The sequence below is a fragment of the Engraulis encrasicolus genome, chromosome 13 (assembly GCF_034702125.1).
Source record: "Engraulis encrasicolus isolate BLACKSEA-1 chromosome 13, IST_EnEncr_1.0, whole genome shotgun sequence".
Taxonomy (NCBI): Eukaryota; Metazoa; Chordata; class Actinopteri; order Clupeiformes; family Engraulidae; genus Engraulis; species Engraulis encrasicolus.
The window spans coordinates 44,577,895-44,600,394 of record NC_085869.1 but is presented as its reverse complement, the minus strand read 5'-3'; the positions used below and the strand labels follow the sequence as shown (position 1 = coordinate 44,600,394).

The following is a 22,500-nucleotide window of genomic DNA, read 5'->3' as shown; positions in this document are numbered from 1 at the left end:
CTTTCAGAGAGAGAGAGAGAGAGAGAGAGATTACAAGAGAAAGGGAAAGGTTGGATGATGCGCCGCGCTTCGGGATGGTTGTCAGATGTGGAACGTGACACAGCAGTTGTATATCACCGTGGACACCCACACTCTCACCCTCTATCTCTCCCCCACCACTCACACACACACACACACACACACACACACACACACACACACACACACACACACACACACACACACACACACACACACACACACACACACACACACACACACACACACACACACACGACACGACACGACCCGACACGCTCACAGGCAGTGAGCAAATGGGGATTCCAGCCACGGCACGGCCCCGGTGGCTGTCACTGTGCTGTGCTGATGACCAAATGCCCCGGCCACAGTTTTATGAGGGCAGCCGGGGGCAATAAAACAGTTAGCAGAATTAGTTTGTTTAAAAGCAACTGGTCCACCACCACCACCCCACACACTCCTGACCCCCACACCACACATGTCCAGTAGGAACACCACAAGGCAAAGATGGTGGTGGAGGGTGGGGTGGTTAAGGTCCAGTGTGGGTGTGGAGGGCACCATGTTGTTTAGGTCTTTAGCCACATGTGGAACTCTCTCTGTGTGTGTCTGTGTGTGTGTGTGTGTGTGTGTGTGTGTGTGTGTGTGTGTGTGTGTCTGTGTGTGTGTGCGTGCGCGTGTGCGTGTTACAGTATGTTAGTCTTGTTGGCATGGGGTATGGGATAATGTATATTTAGCTATGTTGGTGTGCAGGTATGGCACTATATGCATTTGTTAATAATGTAAGCGTCTATGTATGCATGCACACATCTACATTTGTGTCTGTGTACGTATGTGTTGTCTGTGTAGTGTGTAGTGTGTAGTATGTGTGTGTGTGTGTGTGCGTGTGTGTGTGTGGAGGCTGGAGACCGAAAACAACCTCCTTGCCATCAAATGAACCAAGTGGATATGGGGAGGGTGAGGGTGTGGGTGTGGGGTTGGGATCAAGAAAGGGGGGTAAGAGGAGGGGCGGGTGAAAGGTGGTCTTGTAGAGTTTATTTCTGGACAGACGGTGTGTGTTTATTGGCTTATTGTTCCGTGCTGGCACCCCGCCTTGTCATTCAGTCACTGCGATCGAGCACGCCAGCCATCCGCCAGCGCAAATGAAATGCTGTGAGAGTGCGGGCATCATTAGTACAGAGGGGGGAGGGAGAGAGGGATGAGGAGAGGTGGGGAGAGGTGGAGGGGAGGGGGTGATATTTATAGTGGCCCGTGAGGATAGTTTTCACATTCCGTGTTTACCTGGCTGCAGAGTGGATGATTAAAGAGAGCACGGAGCAGATGAGAGAATTGCTGAAGAACTGTGTGTGTGTGTTTGTGTGTGTGTGTGTGTGTGTGCTAGTGTGAAACAGGGAGAGGGGGGGAGAGAGGTAGAGAGAGAGAGAGAGAGAGAGAGAGAGAGAGAGAGAGAGAGAGAGAGAGAGAGAGAGAGAGAGAGAGAGAGAGAGAGAGAGAGAGCATGTGTGTGTGTATGTTTGCGTTTGTGTGTGTGTGTGGGTGCGTTTGTGTGTGTGTGTGTGTGTGTGTGTGTGTGTGTGTGTGTGTGTGTGTGTGTGTGTGTGTGTGTGTGTGTGTGTGTGTGTGTTATCATCTTGGCTGGAGCGGTCTCTCCTTACTCCTTGAGCAAGGCAAGCTTGCCATGGGAAAGTTGTTAAGTCTTAGTTCTTCTCTACGACCCCTGCATTAATACGCAGTCTATTTAAACTCAATCCCATCTTTTTTTTTTGTTTCTTTTGCAGAAGGGTGGGGTGGGTGGGTTTTACAGTGAGTGGAAGGTGGGGTGGCAAAAATCGATATTAAAATTGCCACTAACATTGGCATCCAAGACAGGACAGTAATCACCTAATTGGGGACTGGATGTCATCCAAGTCACAACTGATAGTCTACCAAAGCTTTGGTTTTGGCTGATGAGATGGTGGTGGTGGTGTGGGTGTTGGTGTAGGTGGTGGGTGGGGTTAGCGAGTGTGTCTTCGATTTGTGCCAACTTGGAAATTTCATTATGTCATATAGCCTTTCAAAAACTTCTGTGTTGTGGCGATGGAACTTTACAGGCTGTCGTTGTCAAACAACAACAAAAAAACAAAAACAAAAACAAAGAATGACGACAGACAACAAGAGACGCATAAAAGCCAGGCAGATGCTGATTAAAACGCCGGCCACGGGCCTTGCAGGGATTTTTTTGTTATGTTTTTTTTTTGAGAGGCATGTTGTTGCATCACATGCCTGCATGAACACCAAGTTTTGTAAAAACAAACTGCTAAGCAAAAACCCAACCACCACCAACACACAAAAAAACTCCTGGGAAATAAGAGGAGAGCGGCGGCTCAGTTAAGAAGGGCTTAGGGGGTCAAAAGTTTACAAAACACAATTACCTGTGAAGCCTTGTGTGACCCTCACCCTGAGCGCCACCCCCCCCAGACCCCACGACACCCCACCCCACCCACCTAACAACCAACACCTTCTGTTCAACCAGGGGAGAGAACGAGACCAGTTACCACTTTCCAGTCCTCGCTGTCCTGTCCTGTCCTGTCCTGTCCTGTGCGCTGGCAGGACGATTTACAACCGCCAGCCGTCGGGACAGGGACACGCACCCTCCAAAACAAGGCCCTGGATGGCAGCCGACTGAGAGCAGCTTTATTTGTCTTCCACGCTTTCATAAACGTACCCAACTCAAACAAGAAGAACTCCGCAACAGATAGAACTACATAAAAGCCTCAGCGCAGCCAATACACCCACCCCCCTCTTTGCCTCCCCCTCCCATTTCTCCCAGCGTTTGGTTTTTATTACCAGTCTCAATCCTAGTAAAACCCAAAAGCAAACTACTCAATTTATAGAGAAAAGCTTGTCCGCGCGTGAAAGTGCAAAAATTGCTCAGAACATCTTGTTCAGCTGACACATCAAAATGAAGTTCGCACTAAAATAAGCCGGCCTGTAAAAACACTATTGACACCTGTGCTGTTTCGTGGCTCGTGAATATCCTTTAAAAACATACTTTTAGTCGCAAAAAAAGGAGTAGAGAGTGGGGAAAAAGAGATGTGAGTAAAGGAGCTGACATGATATTTCCTCTGCTAAGTGCAAACAGTAAAAATAGTCTTAGCAGAGATTTAGCCATAAGGTCAACTGCCTAAAAAGGGGCCCACTCTATCTCTCTCTCTCTCTCTCTCTGGACCCTGAGTCACAAAACCAATATGTCGAATGCCAGTCACTGCACACGTCGCTGAATAAAGACAGAGCTCTGTGCGTAAAAAAAGATGACAGCTTCAGTAGCATGTTAAATGCTAACACTTTTGTTTAGCTTCTCCTACAATCACGACTTGGTATCATGAAGAAATTTCAGAAACTGAAAAAAAACCATGACTTGTCTTCCTCTAACCCTAAAAGACTTAAGGAACAGGTTCTCAGATTCTTTGCTATGCGATCCCCGTAATTGACATGTGATATTTGGACTAATTCAGATTTTTCCTGTCAGCCCCACGATGTAACTCGGCCCGAATGGTGTGTGGTAGTGAATTTGGCTTAATCTGCGAGTGGTGACAGACAGATATGACAGACAGTTGCGTACGCATTATCTGAGTCAGACTATGGTGAAGAGGGGCAGAGGGGAGTGGAGAGAGCGAGAGGGAGAGGGCAGACATGTCACCACAGGTAGGTAGCCTAATCCCACCCTGCCCTCTCTCTCTGAGGGCAAGAGCCTTTGTGTGTGTGTGTGTGTGTGTGTGTGTGTGTGTGTGTGTGTGTGTGTGTGTGTGTGTGTGTGTGTGTGTGTGTGTGTGTGTGTGTGTGCCTGAGTGACAGCAAGAGAGCGGAGCCCTGTCAAGCTGGATAATCAGGTCAACAGCTAAGGGAGCCCAGACATACACCTGAGTCACGGACCTCCACCCCCAGACCTCCCCCTCGCCTCGCCTCGCCTGCGTCCCTTTCCCTCCACTACCCAAACCACCCTCTCTCCTACACCCCTCCTTTCCCCCTCCCATCGCCACATCCCCACCTTCAAAATCCCTTGAGNCCGCCCCCCCCCTTTTCCCTCCCATCTCCACATCCCCACCTCCAGCCTCTCTCCACTCCTCCACCTCGTAACATAGGCTGTAACTTTCGCTTCCAGAGTAATCTTTTTGGGACTATTTGTGTGCGTGTGTGTGTGTGCGTGCACTTTCTCAAGTGAACCCCAAACAGTTGGCTTCGTACAGCAGCCTCCAGAGCTGGTGTGTGAATGTGGGAATGCGTATGTATGTATGTGGGGTATGTGTGTGTGTGTATATTGAAAGAGCTTTGAGATACTGCATAGTGGTAATCCTGTGCAATATGTTGTACTGTACTGCTGTACCTCTCGCTCAGGAGAGAAATGCTTGCATGTTCAGCCTTCATCCCTCTTCTCATGCCTTGCCATAGCATGCCTTAAATGAAAACCCTTCACCATAAATCCACCATTGCCAAAGCGCTATTATTATTAAGGCCAGATCCAAGCACACAGATGGACGGTCCCCTAAGTGACTGTGGTGACTATACTGCAGGGGGACAAATGATTGGTTCGGGTGGCCGACTTGGTTGGGACGTGGCCTGGTAACTGACAGCCGAGGTTGCCCCCCGCACCTCGCTTATACGATCCATTTCAAGTGCAATTTCAAGCTACATGAAAAAAAGGCAGCGGGCTCATAATTTTGGGAGATTTATGAAGGGGGGGACTGTGCACACGTGGGAAAAAAAGAGGGGAAAAAAGAAAGGATAAAATATTGCACACGCACACGCACGCACAATCAAACTCTCTCGCATGCACACACATCACACACATATCGGAACTCACTCTCACTCTCAGACACTCACGCACGCACGCACGCATGCACACACACACACGCACACACACACACACACACGCACACACACACACACACACACACACTCAACACACACATACACAGTGCTTATTCACTTCCAAAATGACCTCCGTCGGGGACCGAGACCCAGAGTATGAAAATAGTTCCCGCTGTTCTAATTTACGGCCGGTATAGAATAACTTTGCTCTGTTTTACCGTCGCGAGAAATAATGTCCCGGCCGCACCAGGCCAAAGACAACCATGGCCGCTGATCGCTGTACCAGGCTCGGGTCGGACACTCCGAGACTAACTCGCTGGCTCGCCCAGGAGGAAACTGACCTCTCCAAACAAGAGCCCTTAATGTTTCTGCAGAGAGGGGAACAGATTGATATTATCGAAGAATTTTGATCTTGGTTGTAAGAAAAGAGAGGAAGAGAAAAGCCAGTAAATAAAGAGTGAGGGGGAAAAAATGAAACTGAGGGATTGAGAAAGAGTAAAAGACAGTGAAATGCAGGGAGAGAAAATATAGTGACTGTGTGTGTGTGTGTGTGTGTGTGCGTGAGAGAGAAAGAGAGAGAGAGACTACAAGAGACAGAAATAGCAAGAGAGAGAGAGAGGCAGCGAGAAAAAGAGACTGGGGAAGAGAGGCAGGCAGATATAGAAAAGAAAAAAAACAAGAAAGCAACGCAGAAAGAGAGGCTGCGAGAGAACTTTGATGGTATCTCCTTGGTAAACTGCGGATGGCTGCTGGCTGGCAGGCAGCTGTGCTGTGCTGTGCAGTGGACAGGCATGGACTGGTAATCTGGCAAATAGGGCATTTTCATGGTGGGCCAACAGTCCTCAGGGGCCAGTACTGGGTTTTTTTTTAGTTAGTTTGTGTGTCTGTTTGTTCTTTCCCTTAGATACCGGTACTCAATTTAGATGGGATGGCCCACTAGTCTATCTTTACATTAATATAGAAAGTGGACTGATGACTGAGCTAATCATAATATCATAGAATACAATTTCAAATCAGAAAAGGAAGATTTCAAATTTAAATGTCTTTATTGGAGGATAGCCTCTTGAGATAAAAATCTCGTTTTCGAGAGGGTCCTCAAAAAAACATACATAACACACACATTACAAATATTCACACACACTGCAGCTCTGTGTGATGGGCTGGTAAGTACCAAAAGTGCCCGGGCTCTTTTTCGATTCCAATCCAGCCCTGGCTGTGCAATGCATTGTTGTCCAGGGTGAGAGAGAGAGTGAGAGAGCGCGAGGGTGAGAGTGAGCGCGTAACTGCTTCCCCATGTGCACCTGAGGCGGTGGCTGACCTCGCCGGAGAGGCGCGTTGAAAAGCATAAATCCTGCCCTCTTTTACACCGCACACCTATGCCAACTCCTGCATGCACCCGGGATTCACTGGGCCTCTGAAAGGCAGAGAGAGAGGGAGTGGGAGATAGATAGCGAGAGAGAGAGAGAGAGAGAGAGAGAGAGATGTTTGTGAGAGATAGAGAGGTGTGTACTGAACGTTGATTTTTTATGTGTGTATTTATATGCGTTTGAGTGGTGTGGTTTTCAATCTCCTCCCTTCCCTGTGGGGTTAAGAAGACGGGGTCCAAAAAGAGAGAGGCCATGGCTTTCTCCAACAGATGTTACGCCGTGCTGAAAAGGAGTGATAAAGTGTTCCTTAAGAAGCTGCATGCCCATGGCGGAAATCACTAATGGCACCTTTCATCAGGTTCTTCTCCGCAGCTCTGCTCTCCCCAGTTCAATACCGCAAGCTATCAGCCCCTCCTCTTGCTGGATCACAATCACAAAAGGCAACCTTAGGTTGTTTTTCCCTCCCCCATGTACATGCTTACGGTAAGTATTTTCGAGAGACAGTTTTGAGTACTTGAGGAACATCTACAAGCTTCAAGAAGCAAGGCTCTTATGGAGGAATGAAGAAGATAATATGGGGGACTGATGTAGGAAAGGAATGGCGACTTTGGGTCTGTGAGGGCCCAGAAACAAATGGCCAAGAGCTGTGATGTTAAACGGCCTCGCTCAATTTAGCGCTATCCAGACACAACACTTTTGAGTTATCTGTACTACAAGATGTGCCCACGGGCAAGATGAAACACCAGAGCAGTCTAGTAGAGTTACAGGATTTTACCAGAGGGGGGTGGTGGGGGGATCCCACCAGGGAAACGAAAGGCAATAAAATGAAACTCTTTGAACTTTTATCAAGATGTGAGAGAAAAAAGTTGGCCTTAGTTTTTCCGTTGTTAACACATCTATAGACACATAAATGAGCAAGGTACCTTTCCCTCTGAGCTACAGTAACAACATGCTAGCTCATCTGCGCTGAACTGCTTAACCATGTGAGAGCGCGTTTGGGAGGTCCCTTTCAGCCAACAGACGTTTTTATCGCCTTTTCCCATGTTTCAGTCGGTAATGCGCCCTGCGGGAACTGACCTGCAGCACAATTAAAATAGGAACCGAACAGTTGCGGATTAGACAAACATTATAGAGGTGAAGGGGCCAGCCGACACAGAGCCGAAAAACAACAGCGTCTCCCGCTGACCTCCTCACATAGACGCCGGTGTGCATGTGGCCGGCCGCGGCTCGATCCACATTAAAAATGTGCGCGCACGCACGAACAGGCCCAGCAGCCAGCAGCTGATCTGGCCAAGTCATCAGTAATGTATATGATCTAGACGCAGTCAGTCAGTCAGTCAGTCAGGCAGAGCCTCTTTGCCAATGTGGAAGAGGTGTTGACGGAATAAAGTACTGACTTCCCCACAACTAAATAGTAAATGTGTCGCCTGCGTGTGTGTGTTTATGTGTATTTGTGTGCCTAGGTGTGTGTGTGTTTGTGAGCGTGTGTACAGTAGGTGTGTGTGCATATTTCTGTGTGAGCATACAGTATGTAGGTGTGTGTGTGTGCATGTGCATGTGTAAGAGAGAGCATGTGTGTGAATGTGTGTGTGTGTGTATGTAGGTGTGCGATCAGCACGGACCAAATTTGGAGCGGCATAAAAGGCCAAACACGCCGCCACCACCAGCCCCTCTTGCCCCCCTCCATGTGGCCCCCTCCACTCGCCCGAGACTGGGACCTGGTGACGTCAGGCCTTTGTCTCAGGGACAGACGGGAGCGTGTGCGACTCGCGAGGCTAATATTTTAGTAAGTGTGAAAGCCAAGAACGAGCACTTGATAATTCCCGGGTGATGTAATGCCCCCTTTCCGGCACACGAAGGGATTGTGGGCCTTGATTACTCCAGCTCTGATTACATAGCCAGCCTGCTGTCAACCTGCTGCAGGTCGTCTCCCCATGCCAGCGCCTCTCTCTCTCTCTCTGTGTGTGTGTGTGTGTGTGCCAGTAAAGGGATGTTCTTGAGTGTGCTTGCCTGTCTATGGATCAGCAGAGATATTCTATAGAGATATGCCAACATAATAGGTTTCTATGGGCACCTAACGCAACCAGGTTCCGGTCTGCCTAAAGGGGCGTGTCATAATGCTCCTACAATGAATAGAACAGTCCTTAGGTCTGCCTAGGTCTGCCTAAGGGGGGCCATAATAGAACCAGGAAACAATGGGCCAATGGAACCTCTCTCTCTCTACTCTCTCTGGTATCAGTGTATGACTTTGTCTGTCTGTAGGCTATATACTGCCTATATTTTATATAGGTCTATATTACATAGGTCTATATACAGTATGTGTACAGGAGGCGAAGAATGGGCAGGAAGAGTGTGAGAAAGAGATGGGGTAGGGTTGGGAATAGACAGACAGGCCGGACCATTCAATTTCAATTACTTCGTAATTCAAGAATGCTCTGATCACGGTTCTCTGGGGAGGGTTTAGTCGTCCTCCAGGCGGACGGTCAATAAGCGAATGCACTTGGGCGCATAATAACTAACATACGTCATGAACGCCAACTGTCAGTGATTGGTCACCATTCATTTCAAACCAGAACTGAGATGACTCCTCCCGCTCTCAAGCGTTCCAGGGCATTGAGTGGTAAAACCAGGCTGGGTTGGGAAATTACCCAGGATGTATTCGAACCTGGGTCCTCATGGGCAACTGCCCATTCCTGGCATGGTGCACTAGCACATGGTGCGCCACAGCATCCCCTTTGTCAGACTGTCCTCATGAAAAGTGTTATTTGTTATTGTTATGTTATTTCGTGCTAGTGCATTCCGTGTGTTAGCGTTGTAGAGCACAATTTAAAGGAGTTATCAGGAGTTGAAGCAGGGGGGTTGTTGGCAGAATGTCATTTGTGAAGCCAACTTTGCTAAATGGAAGTGAAGCCATGTGCCCATCTCGTTATCTAACCTCCCGTCCTCACCTTGTGCTTGGCCATGATACGCTGAAATCAAAATTTCCCCACAATCAGGCTAAAGGCACAACAGCCTTTGGGGGACTTCACCCCATTCAACATACTGATTTCAAATGAAAAAGTGACATTTGAATTGAGTTTTGCGAGACATTTTTGCAGAATAGAACTTTTATTGTCACATCTTGCCTCGCATGATCATGAGGCCACAAGCCCAGGCGAGGGCGGGAGGTTATATAGAGACGACACAGTGTAATGTAATGTGTGATGATGTTTGCAACTGTACAAGAGCTTTAGATGTTGTTGCAATATGCCCACATTAAACATTTAGCACAGCTGACGTGGCTAACGCAGTATGATAAAACTTTCTCAAAATATGTCCAATTGATGTGATTTTGCTCTCAGGTGGTCGTATTTCTTCCCAAAACATGTACAAAACAACCCAATATGCTTCAAAGCCTTCAACTCCAGATAATTCCTTTAACAGTCTTGGACTCGTGGTGGTGTGCACATGCGGTACTTGGTTCAATTCGGTGTGTTATTCAAACGCAGTGTCTTGATGGCATGTCGTCCATATGTACTGTATGTGCTTTGATGAAAGTGTGACCATCTCAATCTGTCAGAACACGTTTGTATCTGTGACGGGTGCGTCTTCTCAGCGTATGCATCCACTTTACTTTACTTTTGTTTGTAAATGTAAGTTCTTAATTTTGTGTGTATCCGTCGTTTTAACATGTTATTGACTGAGTCTTAGCACAGTGTGTATGTACTCTACATTGTACAGTACATCTGGGATGTTTAGCAAGCAAGCAGAGACATAAAAGTCAGAGGGACCACCCACGGGCCCCAACGGCAGTAGTAGGGGCCCATTCAATCCAGATGCACGAGAAAATACAGAAAGCAAAATGGAGGGCCACCCATAGAGATCTGCTTGTGTTTAGAGTTATGCGCTTGCAGTACAGCAGCAAGCGGTTGAGAATTGTTTCTCTCAGCGTTGCCTTGCCTTGCCTCATGTGCCGTTCCAATGGCAGTAATTGAGAGACGTGGCTGGATTAGAGCCAGAGACAGGTCCCTGGTCGTTCGCTCCTCCCTCATGCCCCCACCGGTGGAGCTCCAGATCCAGAGGCATCTGCACTCCGTAGACCCCAGCAGGGCCCCTGACCGCTTTGGCTGGGCCCGAGACAATCTGATCTATGAGCCCCCCCCCCAACTCAATACATTCAATGTAATAGGGACCCAATTCCGGGGCCCCTCTTTCCGTGGGTCTCCAGAAAACTGCCCCCTTTGTCCACTTGCCGTGTCCGGCTTCCCAGGACCCCACTGCTACCCAGCGGCTGCTGTCTGCCTGTTGGTGTGGAGCGCAAGGGGCCGGGCGTCTGCGGTGGCCCCGTGTGCCGGCTGCCTGTCTGGGCACAAGGGCTTATCAGTGGGGTGGTCGTGCTATTCATAGACAACTTCTTCCTCTGTCTGTCTCTCATTGTTCTATGTATTAGGCCTCCTCCTCCCTTCCATCTCTCTCTCTCTCTCTCTCTCTCTCTCTCTCTCTCTCTCTCTCTCTCTCTCTCTCTCTCTCTCTCTCTCTCTCGCAACAAGCTTGGTGTGTCTTTGTTGTTGTTACTCTATACGAGCATTCTTTCCATAATCATCACAAAAAAATGCAGGTCTTGTTGTCTTGCCTGCCCCTCCTTGACTGCATATGAAATGTGTTTTGCATGTTGTTTTTAAACACTTACATTGTGTATCTGTCTCGTGTGTGTGTGTGTGGCTTGTGTCTTTGTGTGTGTGTGTGTGCAGTCCGGAGGGTGCATAACGTAAGATGCATCCAGCGGCGCTTTGGTTGCGGGTGTGTTTTTGATTTACTGTGGAGAGTGAAACCCAACCTTAACAGCGTACTTAACCACAGACTGAAACGCACTGAGTACACATGTACAAATACAACACACTAGGCACACTCACTTGCACATGCACTCAAACATATAAATGTACTAACATACATACGAACACACACACGTGAGCACACAGACACACAGACACATATATATGGGCTTTTGAGGCATGTATTGTTGTTTGACTTTGTCAGGAAAAAAATAAACAGTGCTGGGCGTTTGGCTATCCAGCAGGTGAGATCTCAAGACCACAGCTTCGTCCCTCTTCCCCTCCCTCCCTCCCAGTCTTCTCCTTCTCCTTCTCCAACCCTCCATTCATCCCTCTCCCTCTCTTTTCCCCCTCTTCAGCTGCCTTGTCCTGTGGTCCCTAGTGGGCCAAAGATGTCCTCTAGCATCAGGCTGTAGTTGACAGTGCTCGAAGCCACACCCACGGGGCTTCCATCCCGGTTCACATCAAACTGGAAACACAGACACAGAAAACAAGACACCACAGGGGACATTAAAGTCATAACAGAGACAGAGACAAAAATCCATCATCCATCAACACACTTTTTGTGTCTTCTTATTTTGTTTTAGTTTTTTTTCCCCGTTTGAAGTTGATATTCCAGTGCTTTGTGTTTTATTCACCACAAAGGAACTAACAAAATGTCAATGAGTTGTAAAGTGAATTATGACAAATGCTTTCTTCGGGGTAGGAAAAGAGGGGGGAATTAGTTGGAGGGTGACAAGGCCTTGAAAGCATGCGGATGGTGATGGGGAGAGACAATGGAGACGAGCAGAGGGACACAGGGACGGGGGATGAGGGACGGGGACGAGACAAGGAAAGCAACAGCATAGGAAAGGGATGAAATGAAATGAGACAACCAAGGAACAACATGTCATCATACCACAGCGTTAAGATAACATGCGGATTTGAACCCTCTATCACGTTTGTGCGTCACACCTTTGCATGTTAACTCATGCTCCTCAACGCCCATCGACTGGTTACGTCTAGGCAGGGTTTTGGTCAGGGCACACTTTCGCCACAATTTCACCATTCCCTTGCTTTCTTGGAAAAAACAAAAAGCCCAAAATGATGCTTTACTGACAGGTTAGGGTTAGGCATGGTTTTTGTCAGAGCATAGCAGAGCATTTTTGAGTTTAGCAACAGAAATTCACCACGGCAACAGAAATTCGCAGACACGGCAGGAAAACTGTGCAAACCTCGTCACGTGACAATAGTGCATTCCCGTGGCATTGAGGAGCACGAGTTAACTTTCAAAGGCGTTGCATCTCAATGTGGAATGCACTTGCGTGAAATAAATACGCCTTTGCATGATGACACTGCCATCACAAGAGAGAGTGAAAAGGGAATGTTTTTTTTTCTTGTTAGAAACCAAAGGGGTGGTGGTGGTGAGAGGGGGATGGTCATGCATCTTGGAAGGCATATGTATACAACGATACGCAGTCACAGACCGGCAGTCTTAGACCAAGATGGCAGCATCTTCACTTCTCTTCTTTACAGTCCGTCGAGTCCGCTGATAAAAGCAGAGCAATCCACCATTGTCTGGCCTGTTAGTTTCAGCTGGGTCTGGGTCACAGAGAAGGGCTGCAAACCGGCAATAGAGACCACAAAAGTGATGATGTGAGGCAAGACGTCAGTGACGATAGAGGTTAGATTCAATATCTTGCAAAAGCACAATTCAAAGGTAATCTTCTCATTTGCAATTGGGATGTTGAATGGGAAAAGTCCCCCATAAGTTGTTGTGCCTTGGCTGACAACAAGGAAACTTTACTGTTTTCTCCATCAGCGAAGGATAAGGCCAAAGCAAAAGTTGAGGATGTGAGGTTATATATTGAGCTGAACCCCTAAACACTAGTGAAAGGGGAGCAACACCCATCCACAAAATGGCACCCTAAACAACTCCCCTACTCTGACTTCCTGATGATATTACAGAAATATACAGTAAAGGTATATCCCATCACAAAAGAAATCCATACGCACTGGTCATAGGGGGCGTGCAAAAGCCACCCAAACTTTTTAGCAAATTCAGAGGTGGACATGCCAGGTTCATGCATAAAGTAAAAATCTTGCCAACGAACTGAGCCAGCTGATCCCAATTTGCAAACCTTCCTCAGCCAGGTTAGATGATGAGAGCACAGGCAGAAAGAATGCATGGCAAGACTTTGACTTTTTCATTCCAGCTCCCACCCCTGAAATTTCGAAACTAATCAGAAAGCCTAGAAAAGGATTTAAGGTCATGCGTCATTACTTTTTCACTATCAAAAGTTGTGTTGCCAGGTCACAAATCTGTCCTGTTTCGTTAATATTTATCACCACCCTTAATCTCAGGTATTCCTATGGGTCTCGTATTTTACATTTCGATTCTTGGGGCTAGTGTCCAACAGTGCCATACATGAACACCACGAGTTTGACATGATAATTACTTTTTTGGCACCAGCAAGTTTGAAGAAAGGTGGAATACAAAACACAGTGGATCAAAAACATAATCCTCCAGCTGATCAAACTTTGGAAATGTAGGAACAAAACAGAACAAAAAGATTTAGGGGAGAAAAAATGTGGTGGAGAAAAAAACGTCAGCTCCCTCTGCTGTTTGGGAGCAGCATTGCAGCTCTCCGTGTGTGCTCTCCGACCATCCCGGTGCTTGGCCCCTGTGGTCTGGTCTGGCCTGGCCTGGCTTGGGCGCAGCTGGTTCTGCTTAAGTGGCCGAGCGGCACAGCACACCACTGTGGCATGGCACGCTAAATTACGACGCAGTAATAACGGAGGTGGGCCTGAGCGGGAGCGGGCCGAGAGGGGAATTTCTAAGGCACGCACGCACGCACGCACGCACGCACGCACACACACACAAACACACACACACACACACACACACACACACACACACACACACACACACACACACACACATACACACACACACCTTTTCTTCTTCCTATTTCTCTGTTGTCCACTTGTTCTCAAATCTCTTTTCTCTCATCACCTCTTTCTCCTGCTGTTTCTGGTGTGTTCCTTCTTCTGCCTTAACATCTTTTAACCTTTGTTGTCCCTCTTCGTCAATATTTCCATCCCTGTTCACCTTTTCCCTGTTCATCAATCTTTTTGATTGATCTCATTTCCCCCATTGCCGACTTCCTCAACTGACCCTCCTTTTATAAACTCCTTGTCTATTTAACTTTGTCTTTCACCCCTACCTGCTTTCTCAATTTTTCCTCTTTTTTTGTCTGCCATCCCTCTTTCTCTCTGAAGAGGACCAGTGGCTGAACACAGACGGACGTCAATGATACTGAACTGGGTAATGAACGCGTCTGGCGTAATCAAATGTGATGTACTTTTCTACACACTGCTGCTGCAGACACACACCAGCCTTGTAAAAACGCCAGGGCTGTCAGGATGCATCTCTCACATAGGATTAGATATGCTAGAACAGACATCCCATATTTCTAAAGACATCATGCTTCCTCTAATTCAAAAGTGGAAAAAAAGGATCGTAAGTTTATTTTTTAAAAATGTTTTCTTCCCTTGCGTCACAGCTAATTGCAGTACGCACATTTATTTTTGTGTCTATTGCACACAGAACAGAAACGTTGGATTGGGCATATCTGATGCTACTCAATTAATAATGAGCACGAGGAGTGTGTGTTCTGTTGAGACTATTGATTTTCTATTAATAATTTGCTTGTTTCTAAAGAAACCATGTCTCACCTTTAGCACATCCTCAGATAGGCTGGGTGGATTTGGGTGTTCAATATGTTTTTTTTTTTTTTTTAAAGCATACCGGTATACCGGTAATTTGCTTATTTGTTTCTTAAAGAAACCTTGTCTCACCTTTAGCACGTCCTCAGGTAAGACAGGTGGGGTTGGGTTCTCCCTCCAGTTGATGCCAGACAGAAAGGCGTTGTAGTCAATCTCCCCCGACTCCTTCTCATACCTGGGAAAGGAAAGAAAGGGAAAAGACAAAAGAAAGCGATAGTTAAAGGGGATTAGGATGGCAAAGAAGGGAAAATAAGCTTGGGATCTCAGGGAATGTCACAACGGTTCCACCACACACTCCAGGGACTTTTTTTTTGCTTTTGGGAGGGTGGCCTTCCCCCAAAAACAACAGCCAACAACTATTAGCTGATAGCAACACCACACCAGAGGAATGTGTGTAAATTAATACCGCCACTGAAACCAGTGGCAATTTTTTTTTTGGAGGGGGGATACTTCATGGTGATTGGCTGACGTATGGCGCGAGAGCATTCTAAACATTCCTGAGAGGAGTTGAAAGCGGTGAGATGAAATGGAGACTGAAAGAGGATGAGGCATGGCAGAGTCTGTGCAGGTCTGAGGCCGAGCGGGGACTAACGCTTTGAAAGTCTTTCTTGGAATCAGACGGTTCCAGGTTCGATTCCCATACCATCCATGGCACCTCAGCCTACATAGCTCCAGGGGACTGTAACCAATACCCTGTTGTACCTAAAGTCATTTAGGAAAAAGCATCATCAGCTTAGTATGCACAATGTGATGTAAGGTCTTACCTGGCGAGGAGGGCGCGGAGAAGGTCGTCATTCAGGGGAAGCTGGAAGGCCATGCAGATGGTGCGGGCATCTTGGCTAGGCAGAAGACCAGAGCTGCAAAGGAAGAGGAGAACAAAAAAAGAGAGAATCAAAGACAACAAAGTTTCATCAAATATTGATGGGTGCCACAAAAGTATGTCAAATGGGAAAACCCAAGATGGTGTGGGTATCTCGGCTGGACTGGATCTTCGAAAGGAAAATGGAAGAAGAGAGAGAGAGGGAAAGTGAGAAAAAAAGACACAGTCCAATCAATATCAGAATATCAGGCCAAGTTTCCTCTACGTCTGATGAGTGTCATAAAAAATATCTTCAATGGTGGGAAAACCCAAGACCGGAGATATCACTGGCTGTCAAAGTATTATTAGTAAGACTCCTGTGTGCTTCCCCCTCCCACCCCAACCATGCACAGGTAAATCAAGACATTTGAGACATTTCAGTCTCCAAGTATTCCCATCAGCCATCAGTTTTCTGGGCTAAAGCGTCTCAAATTTTTGTTTGTTTTGATTTTATTTATTTTTTTCATGTGTGGTTCTTGTCTGGAGGCTAGATGCTTTTGGGGGCGAGGCCCGCCAGTATTTTAGCGTTCTGGCCTTAGATGCTCCCAACCGCCATACCAACTTCATTATCCGTCCGCAAAGAGAGGAGAGGAGAGGAGAGGAGAGAGCTTTTGAGAAAAATCTGAAAATAAGCAAGCGTTCCACGTGGGCCGCATAAACAGGACATGCACATTGACCTCTTGGCCGCTCTCCGCCATCCATCCCATCCCATCCCCTCTGCGAAGACCCCCGCCACTCCCGGGGACGGATTGTGACTCCATGGGCCCCTGGGCCAGACAGCAAGAAATGGTACATAGTGCAATATTTAAAGGTGCACTATATAGGATGGTGGTCAGAGTAGGTATTACAACTACGCTGCTCATTGAAACTGCTGCTTATTTCCAAATTCGATCTTTTCATGAATATTTACTACTAGGTAATAAACTAATATTCACTCGTATGACCAAAGTACAGTGCATTTTTCAGCTTAAAATGTCTATTTCTGAACATTCAAAATGGGGGACAATGGAGAAGATACCCTTTACAAGTATGAAAAATGCAATTTTTCACAATGAATACTTAGAATTTGATGGTGGTGGTAAGTATTCATGAAAAAGGTAACATTTGTGAATGGGCAGCATGAAATCTGGAAATAAACTACGAAAAATATTAACGCAGCAAGAGAATGAAAATATGGAGGCTTTGGCTTCAGGGCCCCCGGGGTTTTTTGGGCCCCTGGGCCTGCGCCTGGTAGGCCCGTGCAGTAATCCATCCCTGGCTACTCCAACTCCCACCTCCATCCCCACGCCGCCTCCCCATAGGCCTGCTGCATGCCACAGACTCAGTGGGGATCATCTGGTTCCAATGCTCCACTCTGACCACTGGAACTAATCGCAGTGCCTCGATTCTGGGGCGGATGGAGCCGCAGATTGATGGTTTTTCGCTCATTTTACCTTTTGTGAGGGGTCTGCTTGTGTGTGTGTGTGTGTGTGTGTGTGTGTGTGTGTGTGTGTGTGTGTGTGTGTGTGTGTGTGTGTGTGTGTGTGTGTGTATGTGTGTGTGTGTGCCTTGTCTCTGTGCATGTGTGGGACAGCTTGTGTGTCCAAGCAAGGAGTAAGAGGGATCGTCTGTGTGCATGGTGTGCATGTGTTGCGAGCGCGTGTGCGTGTGTAAGAATTACTTGGTACATATACTTTTATGGGAATTGTCAGACCGAGTTGACATATGAACTGCTGGAGAGCAGGGAAGAGAAAAAAAAATGTACAAGTCCTTGGCATACAAAAGTGCGCGAATGAAAATGTCTGCGCACAAGTGTGTGAAAAGCATGCCGTCATACTCGAGTGAAAGGGAGAAAGGGAGAGAGAAGATGGGAGCATCATAAAAACAATCCACCTGTTCCTCCTTAAATAATTGACTTGTCCCACAGCTACCTGACTTGTTGGCTCCTCGTGGAGGAATGTGTAATCTGGCCTATGAATCCACAGCTCAGTACCATACAGTGCACATCCAGACACACATTACACATCACTGGGGTCGACTTATACAGCTCAGGCAGTTCGAAAAGAAAATTGTAGAAGTGCTTTTTGGCCCAATCAGGAATGTGACAAATATTGTTTTTGTTACCGTGCGGCTAATCCGATTGCGAAATCACACATCATGCTGTGCTCTACAAATCAGATGAACGCCATGTTGGAAAGCGCAGGGCAGTGCGATTCCAGCGATTTCACAGCAAGTCATACTAGCCCATCAAATTTACATCTGTGACAGTAAAATATGCCCTTTTGGCTTGTTTCTTGTTGTTGTTGTTTTCTTGGCCTCATACCTCTTACAGTCCTCATGTACGAAGGCTGTGACCATGCCAACACCGTTAAGCGAGCACTGCTCTCTTGGGGCGCCACTTGGGGCTTCCCCCTCGCACGGGTGAGGCATAAATGCAATTATGTCATGTGTAGTGGGCATTGTGTACTGTAAAGTACTGTGTCACAATGACAAAGGACGTCTTCCAGGCAGGCTCTCACTTTGCACCTTTCGGTCTTTTGGTGGATACCTGTTGCGGTCCTCGTGTACAAAGGCCCTGACCATGTCTGCAAAGGCCTCGAAGTGCTTCTTCCTGAGGTGGTCCTGGGCCACGGCCAGCATCATCCCCAGGTCGGGCTCCGGCTGCTTCCGCTCCGAGTAACTGCGGCCCAGTGTCATGATCTCATGCTCCGACAAGCCACACTCCATCGCCACCAGCAGGGACCTGAGGGACCAGGGGACAGACATAATGTGTGGCAATTCATCTGTTTTTGTTTTGTTTTGTTTGTTTTTAACGCTAGTCTCCAGGCACTGAAAGTCGGGCGGGCGCCGAAAGAGATTCTTCATTATATCCAAGTCATTTGAATTAATCAGGCTCAAAAGTGAAGATGGATTCACTCAATGTCAGCATGCACAATGCCATTTTTCCAATACCACTAACAAATTCTTAAAATATATATATATATAAATAATTGAATCTTGTCTGTCTGCCTAGATGCATTCAATTTAAAATGGCGTTTATTCATTCCACAAAGACAGTTCAGTATGCCCTTTCAAGATGAGATCTGGAAGCAATATTGACTGACACATAAGCAGACAGATAATAGCCACAGAATAACAGCACCTGCATTTGCCCTTTTACACTCAATTTACATCTGTATTAGTATCATATCACCACAACTCTCCTTTCACATCACAACCTCAACACTAGAGCCTTGTGTTCAATTATTTTGTGCATCTGGTTGAACACTCTAGTCTAGACGACCTCGTTTTTTATTGAAAACACTTGATGAAGAGGATGTATTATTACAAATTACAATGACAAACAAACAAGCCAATGGGGCAGCCGTGGCCTAATGGTTATAGGGAGTTGGTCTTGGAATCAGAAGGTTGCAGATTTGAATCCCATCCATCCATGACTGAAGTGCCCGAGCAAGGCACCTAACCTCAGATGGATCCAGGGACTGTAACCAATACCCTAGGGGTGGGCGATATGACGATATTAAATCGTGAATCGTGATATTGAGTAAAAGATCGTCTCGAATCTGCCAAAGTGGAGAAATCGTATAGATCGTCTTGCAGTGAGGATGTTTATTATCAGTATCAGAGTGACGTTTTCTCACTTGTGTTGTTGTCTTCACTTTATTCTTTACATTATTGTATTCCAATTGTACACTTTATGAGAGTATCATCAGTGTGTTAATATTTTATTGACTGCAAATTACAAATTGCAAGTATATGAAAGTTGTTTTTTGTTGTTTTTATTTTTTGGATGGAAGATCGTGATAAAAAATCGAAATCAAGATTTGATGTTAAAAAATCGTGATACAACATTTTTGCCATATCGCCCACCTCTACAATACCCTGTATCTATATAACTGGTAAGTCACGTTGGATAAATACTAAGGCTGTAACGACATTGTATCGTGTACCGAGAAATCGTGATACGCAGAGTCACGATACTATATCGTGACGCAAGAAGGTAGTATCGTGATACGCCCTTTCAAAGTTCTGTTACCCTTCAGTTCAGAAAACAACATGATATGATGTGATAGTGCGTCCAAGCTTCAACTCATCACTAAAATAAAAAAATAATAGTATCCTCTAGTAATCCATTCTACCTGTAAACTATTATGTTTTTTATTGATAATTGAATTTAATTATGTTGGCAAAGGTGAAAAAATTGTGGGGTGTATCAAATCATAGGTCAAAAATCATGATACGAACCGAATCGTGAGTTGAGTGTATTGTTACAGCCCTAATAAACACGTCAGTTAAGTATAATGTAATGTAATGTAATGTAATAAATAAGCACATTCAAGAAAAGAAAGAAAAATCCTACCTGAAATGTTCGTATTGGATGACGCCAGTGTCTGCGGCCTCGGTCACAGTGATAAGCTGCTCCCTCTTCTCCTTGTTGATGGATTTAATCTTGCTCAGGATGGTGCCAAGGTTGGCCCTGGGGAACTAATCATAGGCGTGCTGTGTGAACACGAGTGGTGGAGGGGGCCGTGTTGCATGTTAGCGTAAGTGCCCCGTGTGAGGGGGGGGCTAAGCCTACTTTGTAGAGGCATGTCATGTCGCCCTGGCAGTTGTGGTGCGCCAAGGTCACCCAGTCCCACTGCGGCCCCATGTAAACACTCATGCTCGGGCATTCCTGACTCTGTGATGTGCTGGGCTAGGCTAGGCTGGGCTAGGCTGGGATGGGCAGGCTCCACTACTCAGAGAAGGCCTGTGAAGTCCAGCCCTCAGAGGTATTTTGTTCAATTAACAAACAACTACATGTCTAGCAGCACGCATGTCTAGTTATCGCATCAAGCACCAAATACATAATTGTATGGATATACAATTATTCCAAACATGGAAGTGACTTAAAATCATTATATTCTTATGGATACATTGTGGTATGTAAACACACTCCATGCTCATGCATCCCTATGCTGGGCTTGACTGGACTGTACTGGAGTGCATTTCTCGGAAGCGTAGTTGTAAGCAAGTTAGCAACTTGGGTAGTTGCCAATGGGAAATTGCATTGCAAACAATGAAGCAGCTAATGTTGTTAGCAACTAAGGTTTCAAGAAATGCACCCCTTGGGTAGGTTCTCCACTTAAAAGGATGCTGCTCTGAAGCCCAATCCCTCGCAGGCACTTTGTTCAATTAATGAACACAGACTGTGTGCTGTCATCACATCAAGCCAAATCCAAAATTGTGTGGATATACTTATATATAAAATTATTCATGAAGTATATTTCAAATACAGAAAACGTCCTTAAAGGTTTGCACAGCACGCTCCATTATGAATGAAGCATGATGCTCTTTTTAAAGCTTGCCTCATCAAATGATTTTTACATGTTGGCAGACACAAAACCAGCTGTTATGTTTGACGTATTGGAACATCCATCCAAATCAACTGCACACTGAACTATCGGGTCTAACTCTAACCACTGCATGTAGCATTAAGACTCTGTTTACATGAGGATAACTGTGTAAACACATCGGTTTCTGCCTCTTGTTTACATGTAAACGGGGTCTTAGAAACTTCCTCTGGTTTGAAAAAAAATATCTGTTTTAGGGAGCTAAAACACACCTGTCGCAATGGTGATTTTATTTGTATATTGCACATGCCATGGTTATGGCGTGACGTGAGCACACCCTTGGCATCTCCCGTGGAGATATGTTGTAGGTGGTTTGCCTGGCCAGACTATAGTCTTGAAATCACATAAACCCAAAAACACCCCATAAGTGACAAAAGCTACAAAAAGTCACAGACTATTTTCATAGCAAGAGTGACAGCGATAAAAGCGGCAGAGTATGACCGTTAAAAAGAAGAATGCAAGCATTTCAACATTCCAATTGACTGCGGTACTGTTGCCGAACCGCTTCATATATCATAGCATAATATTTGAAATTACGTATACTGAAATTAAACTCCAAACTGCTCGAGTTGCTCAAATTGCCTATTGTCGCCCAATTCGTTTTAGTTTCCTCTTTTGCCAGCTGTAGTCACTTTTGGTGTGCTTGTGCCGTATTGCCTGATTATCATCGACTTTCAAATCACTGTTTGGGTAATGACTAATGCATAACGATTGCATAACGATTAATGTTTCCCAAACGACCCGCCTCCCTTGCTCTGCTACTGTCGAGGCCAGAAAAGCTGTGCTGAAGCTTAAATCAAAGATTTTCTTACGTCTAACGTCTCTGCTTAAACTACGTCACTGCCTTGAACACGCCTCTACCCAGGGCCGTTGGAGCTGTTCAAAGTTGTTTGATTCCCGACAAAGTGGGTGGAGTTCCAGATTTCTCCGGAGCTCAGAAACGATATGTATATTGCTCGTGGCCTGACTAAGAAGCAACGCCGAAGGTGCGTTGGGGGTGGCCTGGCTATGTGCCGTAAGCCTTGCAACCTGAAGACTGACCTCCTCTGCATGCTGCTCCATGTAGCTGAGAGCGTACTCGTCGGCGTCCACCAGCTGGAAGGGCTGGTTGTTGAGGAGCAGCCGGGCCCCCACGTACAGGTCCTGGGCCGTGAAGTACTCCGACACGCTGCTCTTAAACAGCTCCTGGCCCGGCTTCTTCACCCGGCCCCTTTCCAGGAACTTACCACCCAGCACACCTGCAAAGAAGACACGCACGGACGCACGGACGCACGCACGTCCACACATTCACAGGCACGCATGCACATACACATAAACACACACACACACACACACAAACACATGCATTCTCACACACACACATGCATTCTCACACACACACATGCAAACAAGCACACACACACACACACACACACACACACACACACACACACACACACACACACACACACACACACACA

General features: G+C 46.5%; 1 protein-coding gene across 1 annotated transcript in view; it reads right to left on the bottom strand.

The window, feature by feature from the left end:
* Positions 1-11,334: 11,334 nt before the first annotated feature.
* Positions 11,335-22,500, bottom strand: part of efhc2 (EF-hand domain (C-terminal) containing 2) — a 25,556-nt gene continuing 14,390 nt past the window's right edge. The window contains exons 10-15 of the mRNA XM_063214012.1: positions 22,082-22,278; positions 20,008-20,132; positions 18,196-18,390; positions 15,574-15,666; positions 14,882-14,984; positions 11,335-11,510 (exon numbers count right to left, since the gene is read on the bottom strand). Of these exons, the coding sequence (XP_063070082.1) occupies positions 11,397-11,510; positions 14,882-14,984; positions 15,574-15,666; positions 18,196-18,390; positions 20,008-20,132; positions 22,082-22,278 (827 nt within the window). The 3' untranslated portion in view covers positions 11,335-11,396. The remainder of the gene's footprint in view (positions 11,511-14,881; positions 14,985-15,573; positions 15,667-18,195; positions 18,391-20,007; positions 20,133-22,081; positions 22,279-22,500) is intronic.